This window comes from Amblyraja radiata, unplaced genomic scaffold, assembly GCF_010909765.2.
Source record: "Amblyraja radiata isolate CabotCenter1 unplaced genomic scaffold, sAmbRad1.1.pri scaffold_1112_ctg1, whole genome shotgun sequence".
Classification (NCBI taxonomy): Eukaryota; Metazoa; Chordata; class Chondrichthyes; order Rajiformes; family Rajidae; genus Amblyraja; species Amblyraja radiata.
Genome location: NW_022630294.1, coordinates 8,599 through 18,892, shown reverse-complemented (window position 1 = coordinate 18,892; position 10,294 = coordinate 8,599). Strand labels below are relative to the sequence as shown.

Here is a 10,294-nt window from a genome sequence, read left to right as displayed (position 1 = left end):
TCTGTATTTAATTATAGAGCTATGGTACAGGAGCAAGGTAAAACTACTCCAGGTTATTGTTCACTGACTGCTATCCATTGGAAAGCTAAACTTTCCTTCAGCTGAGTTTTTCCTTGAGGTCAAATGGTAAGTCTCTATAAAGGTAATTCATGTCCTTCATTGGCTGTCACGCCTGAGAAATGACTTGGGAAAGCTTGCTTCGTAATTCCAAGGCATAAGTAGACCCCTGAGAGCCCTGAGCCACAGGCTTCTGCAGTGTCACTGCACATCACTGCAACTGCATTCCCTTTATGTCCTTTTCTATCAAATGTACCACTAGCTTTAAACAGCAGACTATGACCCCCCCAACACAGCATCATTGCTCAATGTCAGCTCATCGATTGGCTTGTGTCACCAGGCAGCATGGCCAAGAGGTTTGACACAGAGAGAGCAATCAATCACCAGCTTCCAGCACACAGTGCAGTCACAGACTCCTCAGCTGCCCTATCCCCATCCAATACTTACACCACTCTGCAGCCATCACTGTTCTGTGCATTAAGGTCAGTCTAATCCCAGTATTGATCTCTGCCTCTTTCTCAGACATTAGTATGAAAACAAAAGCACAAGATACAACCAATCAACAGCAGGAATAGTGCTTCTCACACCAGAGTTAACATTTCTCTAGGAATCTCTGTTTACATGGCTAACGATGTATTAGAGTCATAGTAGAAAATTGTGCAGAAATGAAACAGGCCCTTCAGCCCACAGCATCTATGAATACTATCATACCTATTTATACTAAACTCACCTGCCTGCATTCAGGATATATCTCTGTATGTTTAGTTTAGTTTAGAGAACAGACCCTTCGGCCCACCAAGTCTGCACCGACCAGCGATCCCTGCACACTAGCACTATCCTACACACACTAGGGACAATTTACATTTATACCAAGCCAATTACAAACCTGTACATCTTTGGAGTGTTGGAGGAAACCGAAGATCTCGGAGAAAGCCCACGCGGTCACGGGTAGAATGTACAAACTCCATATAAACAGCATCCGTAGTCAGGATCAAACCCGGGTCTCTGGCACTGGCAGCAACTCTACCGCTGCTCCACCGGGCCGCCCCGAGGTACAAGTCTGAAGAAGGGTGGTGACCCGAAACATCACCTATTTTTTTTCTCCAGAGATGTGGCCTGATCCTCTGAGTTCCTATATGCCCTGCTCATTCAAGTACATGTCCAGATGTTTCTTGAGGGTGGGCCAAAACGCTATATCTCTAAACTAAACGTTGTTCATGCCTCCACCTCCACTGGTAGCTCATTGCAGGCATGTACAATTCTAAGAGGTAACATGATATACTTCCATCATGTCACCTTGCAGCCTCCTTCGCCCCACCAAAAACAGACGCAGCCTATCCAATTTCACTTGATAACTCAACTCAAGCACTCCAATTGAGGAAAAATTCTTGTGAAACAAAATCAGACAGCTGGAGGAACTCAGCAGTTCCTCTGTCAATTTCCCTCCACAGATGCTGCCTGTAACATTTTTTCCCCTCCCCATCATTAGCCATGTTCCCACTTACCCGCTGAGCATTGAATTCTGGCAGCATCACACAGGTAGCGCCCACCCAGAGTGGGCACAGCAGCTTGTTGACGACTCCATGCAGGTGGTGCAGAGGTAGCACGTGCAAGATCACATCGTCCTTGCTCCACTCCCACTGCTTCACCAGGGCGGTTATCTGCAGCGTCACAAATGTTGATGTTCCACATCACACCCTGTGGTATGAACACTCAAAGCAAGTGGTCATAACTAAGTAACACACACGGTCACCTCATAGCACCTTGTGGTATTAACACACAAATTATGTGGCCTTAACACTAACATAAAGATGACAGCATGTTAATACCACAGGGTGTGATTTAAGGTGCCTTAACATGAACTAACACACAATAACTTCGATAAAATGTCACATAACACTCTCCAGAATCTTGTCAGTGTCTGTAACACACTTTAATGTACCAAGTGAGAGGGGAAGGATTTACAAGGGTATATGGAATAAGCTGTCAGATGAAGTGATTGAGGCAGATATAACAACAAAATGTAAAATAGATTTGGACAGGTACATGGACAGGAAAGCTTTAGATGGGTAATGGACAAATGGGACTAGCTTAAATGAACATCTTGGTCAGCATGGTTGAGCTGTGCTGAAGGGCCTGTTCCATGCTGGAGTAATGACTCCAAATACCCTTAAAATCACAATCCAGTATCTAAATCATCAACTATCATACTCAGTGCCTGCAATGCTAGATCATACATGTGGACTGTGGTATTATCTGAAATACCAGGTCTTATACTTGCAGACTGTAAGGCTAGACCAGCAGGGCTCCGCCGACATTGGGTGAGAGTTGGGAGTGAGAAATTGCGAGAGACCAAGCCCGAGGGAGCATAGCGACCGGGGGGGGGGGGGGGGGGGGGGGGGGGGGGGGGGGGGGGGGGGAGGAGGGTGTCCCCCTCCCATTGGTACGGAACATTTGCATTTGCTTGAAATTGTGCAATATGGTGCATACTGTAACGAGTCTTTTAACTTACACTTGAATGCAATATATATGCTTTAAATTGGATTGGAGCATTTTTGAAAGGGGGGAGGCTGTGCAATCACTGATCACTGGCCTTGGGGGTACCCGGTGAGGGAGTGGAGCAAGCGAGTGGGGAGAGGGTGTGAAAGAAGGGTCCTCCCCCTCCCAGGGTAGGAACTTTTTGAAATTTGATGTATTAAAATCATGTTTTAGTGCACTGTAGAAGTATGATTTCAATGTTTTTCTGCATGGTATGGCTGCCCAGCCTGCAGCTGTCCGTCTTTTCATCTCTTTTTTTTAATTTTTAGTTAGTTAAAGTGTTTTTGTTCTGGAGTTCTAGTCTTTTTTATGTGGGGGGTGGGGAAAGGGGTAAACTACCTTTCAGGGTGCCTACCTGGTCGGAGAGGCAGTTTTTCTCCGGACTGCACCTTCGATCCGTCCTCGCGGCACTCCAGACGGGCCTGGAGCTGGTGTTTCCTGAGGGACCGGCCAGAAACTCGGCTTTCCGCGCGGCACAGTGCTGGAGCGCTATCGCGGAGCAGGGCGATGCCTTGCCTGGGTCGCCGCACTGGGAGCTCTGGTGAGCTGACGACCGCCGAGTAAAACATCGCGGAGCTGCGGGTCTGTGGAGCGGCAGCTGCGGGTGGAGTCGCTGACTTTAACATCGGGAGCCTAGGATCTCTCTGCCGAGATCGGCCAGCGGTGGAGCTCCATCCAGCGCGGCCTTGTTGGCTTCGGAAGCCGCAGTCTCGAGTAAGGAGGCGGCCGTTCCAGGTGTCCCATGCCGCTGAGAGGATTCTCCCGACGCCGGAGCGCCATCACCCGGCGAGAACGGCCTGGAACATCGGGCCTCAGTAGCGGCGACTGTGGAGGCCTCAATAGGCCCGACTATGGGTGGACATGGGGATGGGACTGGACTTAGTGCCTTCCCTCATAATGGAAACCATTGTGGGGGGGATGTTTTTTATGTTAAAATTCTTTATTATTGTCATGTGTGTATTCTTTTTTTATGTGCTGCATTGGCAACAAGCATTTCACTACACCTGAGTGCATGTGACTAATAAAGAAACCTTTGAACCTTTGAAGTATTTTTAAGAGGTAACTTTTTAAGAGGTAATTTTATCCACACAGAGGGTCCACACGTGTCAATTGGCCTGCACTGCCTTCTGTGGCAGAGAATTCCACAGATTCACAACTCTCTGCGTGAAGAAAGTTTGTTCTCATCTCAGTCCTAACTGCCCCCCCCTTTATTCTTAAACTGTGACCCCTGGTTCTGAACGCCCCCAACATCGGGAACATTTTTCCTGCAGTTACAGTAAGTGAAAATCTAGCAGGCAAGCAGGATGCTTTCACCAACCACCCCCATTTGAAGTCCACTATCTTCCACCGTATCTACCCAGTGCTTGGCGCAACGCTTCTACGCCTCCAACGGCCCGGGACTCTTGCACTGAGGCTGCTCCATGGCCGGAGCTGCAGTGAGCGACTCGCCATCCCGGCAAACACTCGCCAGTCCCGCTCCCCGTCCGCATCTGTCCCCGCCGCTGCTTCTGCTTCCAACACCCGCGGCCCATGCAGTTGATATGAGTTTTGAAATTTTCGTTGATCACAGAATTTCTCACAACAAAGCGAGATATATTTGTGATCAGCGTGAGAATTTGGTGAAATGCGTGATTCTCACACTCAATGCATGGGAGTTGGCAGCCCTGCCTCTATCCCCCTCTCTCTCTCTCCTCTCTCTCTCCCTTCTCTCTCCACCTCTTTCTCTCCCCTCTCTCTCTCCCTCCCATCTCACCCCTCTCTCTCTCCCCCCTCTCTTCCGCTCTCTCTCCTCTCAACCCCTCTCCCCTCCTCTCTCTCTCCCCTCCCCCTCTCTCTCTCCTCTCCCCTGTCTCACCCCTCACTCTCTCCCCTTCCCTCTCTCTTCTCTCTCCCCCTCTCTCTCTCCCCCTCTCTCCTCTCTTCCCCTCTCTCCCCCCCTTCTCTCTTCCCCCTCTCTCCCTCCCACCTCACTCTCCCCCTCTCCCCCTCCCTCTCTCTCTTCTCTTTCCCCTAACTCTCTCTCCCCTCACTCTCTCTCCCCTTTCCCCTAACTCTCTCTCCCCCTCTCTCTCCTCTCTTCCCCTCCTCTCTCCCCTCTCTCCACCCTCTCTCTCTCCCTCTCTCTCTTCCCCCTCTCTCCTTCCCACCTCACTCTCCCCCTCTCTCTCGTACCCTCTCTCCTCTCCCCCCCCCCTCTCTCCACCTCCCTTTGAGAGTCTGTCCCTTCGGCACAGAGACTCTCGCGGCAGCGGCGCGACGCCTCCGACGGACCGGGACTTGCACTATCCAGAGTGCTCCATGGCCGGAGCTGCAGCGAGCAACTCGTCAGCGCCGCAAACACTCGCCAGTCCCGGCTCCCCGCATCTGTTCCCGCTGCTGGTTCTGCTCCCATCCCTCCCGCAACCCCTGCTCTCCAACACCCGCGGACCATGCAGTTTATCCGAGTTTTGACATTTTTGTTGATCACAAAATTTCTCACCACTGAGCGTGAAAATTTTCTGATCAGCGTGAGGGCGTGAGAGTTTGCTTGAGGGCGTGAGTCTCACGCTCAAAGCATGAGAGTTGGCAGCCCTGGACCAGTCTAATCTAGATCTTGTCCCAGACTTGGTCCAAACATGGCCATGAAGCCGAGTCCAAAAGCTGAGATGATTGCTGTTGATATCAAAACTGCAGCAAATGGAGATTTGATGTCCAGGAGTCCCAGTGCAACAAAAGCCAACGGATGTCAAAAATATCTCAACAGTTGGAGTAAAACATTGCACAATGGCTGGAGATTCATAATTTCAGCCACATGACAACACTGCAGGGGTTGCTCATGGTCGTGTATGACACCAAGCCATCTTCAGCCGTTTTGGCAATCACCTGCATTTATGCATTTGAATATAGTTCCCAGTGATCAGCTGAAGAGCAGCACACAGCTCAGGAAATGACTTGGGGAAGAAAAGCAGCAAAGATAGAAAATTACCTGACTCCTCAGAATGCCGTGGGTGGTGAGGACTCCTTTGGGCGGCCCTGTTGTTCCACTGGTGTACAAGATCATGGCTCCTCTTGGTCTCCAGTCTGCGACAATATAGTTAGCATCTGCCACTGGAAAATCAGCACATCGGTATGACTGCCTGGGATCAGGGGCACATCGTTGGGTCTTAAATAATGGAAGGCATTTCACCTGAAGTCTGTTAGCAATTGGTGTTATCAGTTCCGTGTAATCCTCCTCCACAATGATTAAAGTGCTCTGAGAGTCCTGAACAACATACTCAAGCTCTGGAACTGGATGCTTCCTGTAGAGGGGGACTGCCACACCGCCACTCATCCAGGAGGCCCATTGTGCAATGACGAAAGAAACATCATTGGGACACAAGATTGATATCCTCTGCTCCTTGATGTCACCATCAGAACACCCCAGAGCACTCTGAATCTTCCTTGAAAGGCCCTGGCTGCATCTGTACAGATCCTTGTATGTGTAACTTCCATGATCATCCACAATAGCAAGCCGATCTGCAAAGTTAGCAGCCCTTGTGAAGACTTGTTCTGTTCTTGCGAACGAGGATGCTGATGTACCCAGGTTGCTCTTTAGCCATTTGTGGATATTTACACTCCTCACAATGGATGCTGAATGTCGACCCTGGACGTAGTATTGAAATACTGATTCAGGTGTGCTTCTCAATAAACCAGAAAGCATTGTATACCCACAATCCACAGCTTCTGACCAGCTTTATTGCCGTCCTTCCTGCAGAGTTAGATAAAATGCATCATTAGATATGTAGTACTTAGAAGGGTACAGCACAGGAACAGGCGCTTCAGCCTTCAATATCTGTACCGAACATGATGCCATTCATCTCCTCTGCTTGCACACGATCATATCCTTCAGTAGAGGGAATGGCTTTAAGGTGAAAGGGTCAAAATGTAGACATTAATTGGAGCAAAACAAGGGTTGTGAATGCCTGGCACGCCCTCCAGGGGTAATAGGTGACACATACGACAGTGGCATTGAAGAGACATTTGGATGGGTATATGTATATGCAGGGAATAGAGGTATATGAATTATGCGCAGGCAGATAAGAGTTGGTTTTAGCATCAAGTTCAGCACAGACATTGTGAACCGAATGGCCTGTTCTTGTGATGTTTAGTTTGGTTTATTGTCACGTGTACTGAGGTACAGTGAAAATCTTTCACTGCGTGCTAACTAATCAGCAGAAAAGCAAAACATGATTACAATCAAGCCATTCAGTGTACAGATACATGATGAAGGGAATAACATAGAAACATAGAAAATAGGTGCAGGAGTAGGCCATTCGGCCCTTCGACTAATGTGACTAATGTATAGTGTAAGATAAGTCCAGTACTGTTCTACATATGTTCTAATTCCCTGCATATCCACAGTGCCCTCCATAATGTTTGGGACAAAGACCCATCATTTATTATTTGCCTCTGTACTCCAATATTTGAGATTTGTAATTGAAAAAAATCACATTGTCAGATTTTATTAAAGAGTTTTGGTTTCACCATGTAGAAATTACAGCAGTGTTTATATAGTCCACCCATTTCAGGGCACCATAATGTCTGGGACACATGGCTTCACAGGCGTTTGTAATTGCTCAGGTGTGTTTAATTGCCTCCTTAATGCAGGTATAATCTGGAATTCTCTGCCACAGAAGGTAGTTGAGGCCAGTTCAATGGCTATATTTAAGCGGGAGTTAGATGTGGCCCTTGTGGCTAAAGGGATCAGGGGGTATGGAGAGAAGGCAGGTACGGGATACTGAGTTGGATGATCAGCCATGATCATATTGAATTGCGGTGCAGGCTTGAAGGGCCGAATGGCCTACTCCTGCACCTATTTTCTATGTATCTATTCTATGTATAAGAGAGCTCTCAGCACCTAGTCTTTCCTCCAGTCTTTCCATTACCTTTGGAAACTTTTATTGCTGTTTATCAACATGAGGATCAAAGCTGTGCCAATGAAAGTCAAAGAAGCCATTGTAAAACTGAGAAACACGAATAAAACTGTTCGAGACATCAGCCAAACCTTAGGCTTACCAAAATCAACTGTTTGGAACATCATTAAGAAGAAAGAGAGCACTGGTGAGCTGACTAATCGCAAAGGGACCGGCAGGCCAAGGAAGACCTCCACGAAGATGCAAACCACTGGTTAGTGGCAAAAATAGGATGGCCAGGATACAGTTTGCCAAGAAGTAAATTGGATAGGCATATGGATGAGAAGGGAATGGAGGGTTATGGTATGAGTGCAGGTAGGTGGGACTAAGGGAAAAAAGTTGTTCGGCACGGACTTGTAGGGCCGAGATGGCCTGTTTCCGTGCTGTAATTGTTATATGGTTAAGTACTTAAAAGAGCAACCACAGTTCTGGAAAAAGGTCTTGTGGACAGATGAGACAAAGATCAACTTATATCAGAGTGATGACAAGAGCAAAGTATGGAGGAGAGGAGGAACTGTCCAAGATCCAAAGCATACCATCTCATCTGTGAAACACGGTGGTGGGGGTGTTATGACCTGGGCATGTATGACTGCTGAAGGTACTGGCTCACTTATCTTCATTGATGATACAACTGCTGATGGTAGTAGCATAATGAATTCTGAAGTATATAGATACATCCTATCTGCTCAAGTTCAAACAAATGCATCAAAACTCATTGGCCGGTGGTTCATTCTACAGCAAGACAATGATCCCAAACATACTGCTAAAGAAACAAAGGAGTTTTTCAAAGTGCAAACATGGTCGATTCATGAGTAGCCAGGTCAATCACCCAATCTGAACCCAATTGAGCATGCCTTTTATATGCTGAAGAGAAAACTGAAGGGGACTAGCCCCCAAAACAAGCATAAGCTAAAGATGGCTACAATACAGGCCTGGCAGAGCATCACCAGAGAAGACACCCAGCAACTGGTGATGTCCATGAATCACAGACTTCAAGCATGCAAAGGATATGCAACAAAACACTAAATATGACTACTTTCATTTACATGACATTGCTGTGTCCCAAACATTATGGTGCCTTGAAATGGGGGGACTATGTTAAAACACTGCTGTAATTTCTACATGGTGAAACCAAAATGTATAAAAATGGCCTTTATTAAAATCTGACAATGTGCACAAGTGCTTTTTTCTATTACAAATATCAAAGTGTGGAGTACAGAGGCAAATAAATAAATGATGGGCTTTTGTCCCAAACATTATGGGGAGCACTGTACGTCACTATCTAAAATGACACTTAAACACCACTATTTTAAATGCCTCCGCCAGCACCCCTGGCAGCGTGTTCCACACATCCACCACTTGCAGTAAATAAATGTGCCTACACATCTCCTTTAAACATTGCAATCTCTTCTTAATGTTATGCCCTCTAATCTTGGCATTTCCACCCTGGAAAAAGATTCTGACTGTCTACCCTAACTATGCCACATAATGTTATCTACTTCTATTAGGTCTCCCCTCAACCTCCGCACTCCAGAGAAAAACATTCCAATTTAGAGTTAATACCCTCTATTCCAGACAGCATTGTGGCAACCCTCTCCACGTCGTTCCTATAATAGGCCGACCAGAACTTCACATAATACTTTAAATGTGGTCAGTGGATGATGGGGAGATTGAATCTATATGTCCTTCAAACAGCCCAAGTATGTTCAGATAGTGGAATATAGTCCCTGTCCATTTGAAGTGGGCGCGTCACAAGGTCTAACCTGAAATGCGCTTTGTCTTAAACACATTTAACCCAACCCGAGGAGACAGACAAAGCTTAGAGTGAACCACACTCCTCCACCACCTATCTCCCAGCTTCCATTGACTTCGCCTCAGCCGGACCGGAAGTGAAGCCGCCGCCTAGTGTCCGGATGGAACAACAGTGGGAGTGCGAGCCGGCCGGGGGAGGCGGATTGCCGCGGACCATTGGTTGCCCAGGTAACGGGCGGGCCTGTGTCGGGCTGTGGGCCCCACGGGCATCTGCGCCTGGATAGAGGTCCAAACCAAAGGTCATAGAGCCGTTGAAGTTTAGTCCCACTTACCTTGCGGGTTTGCGCGGATCGGCTTGCAGCACCGGGCTCCTGCTGTGTGACTGGCTGCGACCCACCAGGGCGGCACGGATACAGTTTAACCCCCATGGCTGGCAGCGGTAGACCGGCGCTGGTGAAGCTGGCCCCACCCCTACAAACCCCTACAAACCTCCACCCTCTCCCCTCACTACACAGTTCAGAGATTCTGAGAGGAGGGATCGACACACATTTGAAAAGAAGAGACGACTCATTATTAGTCCGTGTAGGGGGGTTGCACGAAAGGTCACTGGGTCAGAGAGCTCGACGCACGGAGCCGCTAAATCCATCTGGAGGACACCGTCACTTCCGGTATATGTTATTAATGCTAAAAACGCGTACTTTCCTACCTGTTAAAACCCGACAAAATTTTGAATTTTTGCGATGAAAAAAATTGTGGGAGTCGGGGTAAGTGTGAGAGACATGTACCCAACTTCAGAATTCCAAACGTGAAGCGAAATGAAGGTATAGCAGGGCTCTCGCTTAACTTTTTTCCCCTGTTGCCAGCTGGGCAACCTTGGCAGCTTTTTAGGTTGCCCAGCTGTCAGTTTAGGACAAAGATCTTAGAGTTTAGAGCTCTGCTCTAAGATCTTTGGTTTAGGTGGTCATTTAAGACGGCTTGCATGACGCGTGCGATAATGTGTCAGACGAAGTGGTAGT

General features: G+C 47.8%; 1 protein-coding gene across 2 annotated transcripts; it reads right to left on the bottom strand.

The window, feature by feature from the left end:
- Positions 1-1,192: 1,192 nt before the first annotated feature.
- Positions 1,193-9,423, bottom strand: LOC116969753 (malonate--CoA ligase ACSF3, mitochondrial-like). 2 transcript variants are annotated; one of them, XM_033016537.1, is made up of 3 exons: positions 9,290-9,423; positions 5,561-6,322; positions 1,193-1,718 (listed from the first exon to the last, which is right to left on the bottom strand). In XM_033016537.1, exons 2-3 carry the CDS (start codon positions 6,272-6,274, stop codon positions 1,419-1,421), a joined length of 1,014 nt encoding a protein of 337 aa, XP_032872428.1. In that variant the 5' UTR covers positions 6,275-6,322; positions 9,290-9,423; the 3' UTR covers positions 1,193-1,418. The 2 variants fall into 2 exon arrangements, with proteins under 2 accessions (XP_032872428.1, XP_032872429.1); XM_033016538.1 differs by lacking the exon at positions 9,290-9,423 and adding an exon at positions 9,090-9,254.
- Positions 9,424-10,294: the final 871 nt, after the last annotated feature.

What these genes read in the sequence shown, in the direction of transcription:
- LOC116969753 (XM_033016537.1), bottom strand. Translation starts at nt 6,274, where the DNA reads ATGCTTTCTGGTTTATTGAGAAGCACACCTGAATCAGTATTTCAATAC. An exon ending in ACGGCATTCTGAGGAGTCAG is followed by an intron (nt 1,719 to 5,560) that starts GTAATTTTCTAT and finishes GTGACGCTGCAG; the next exon opens with ATAACCGCCCTGGTGAAGCA.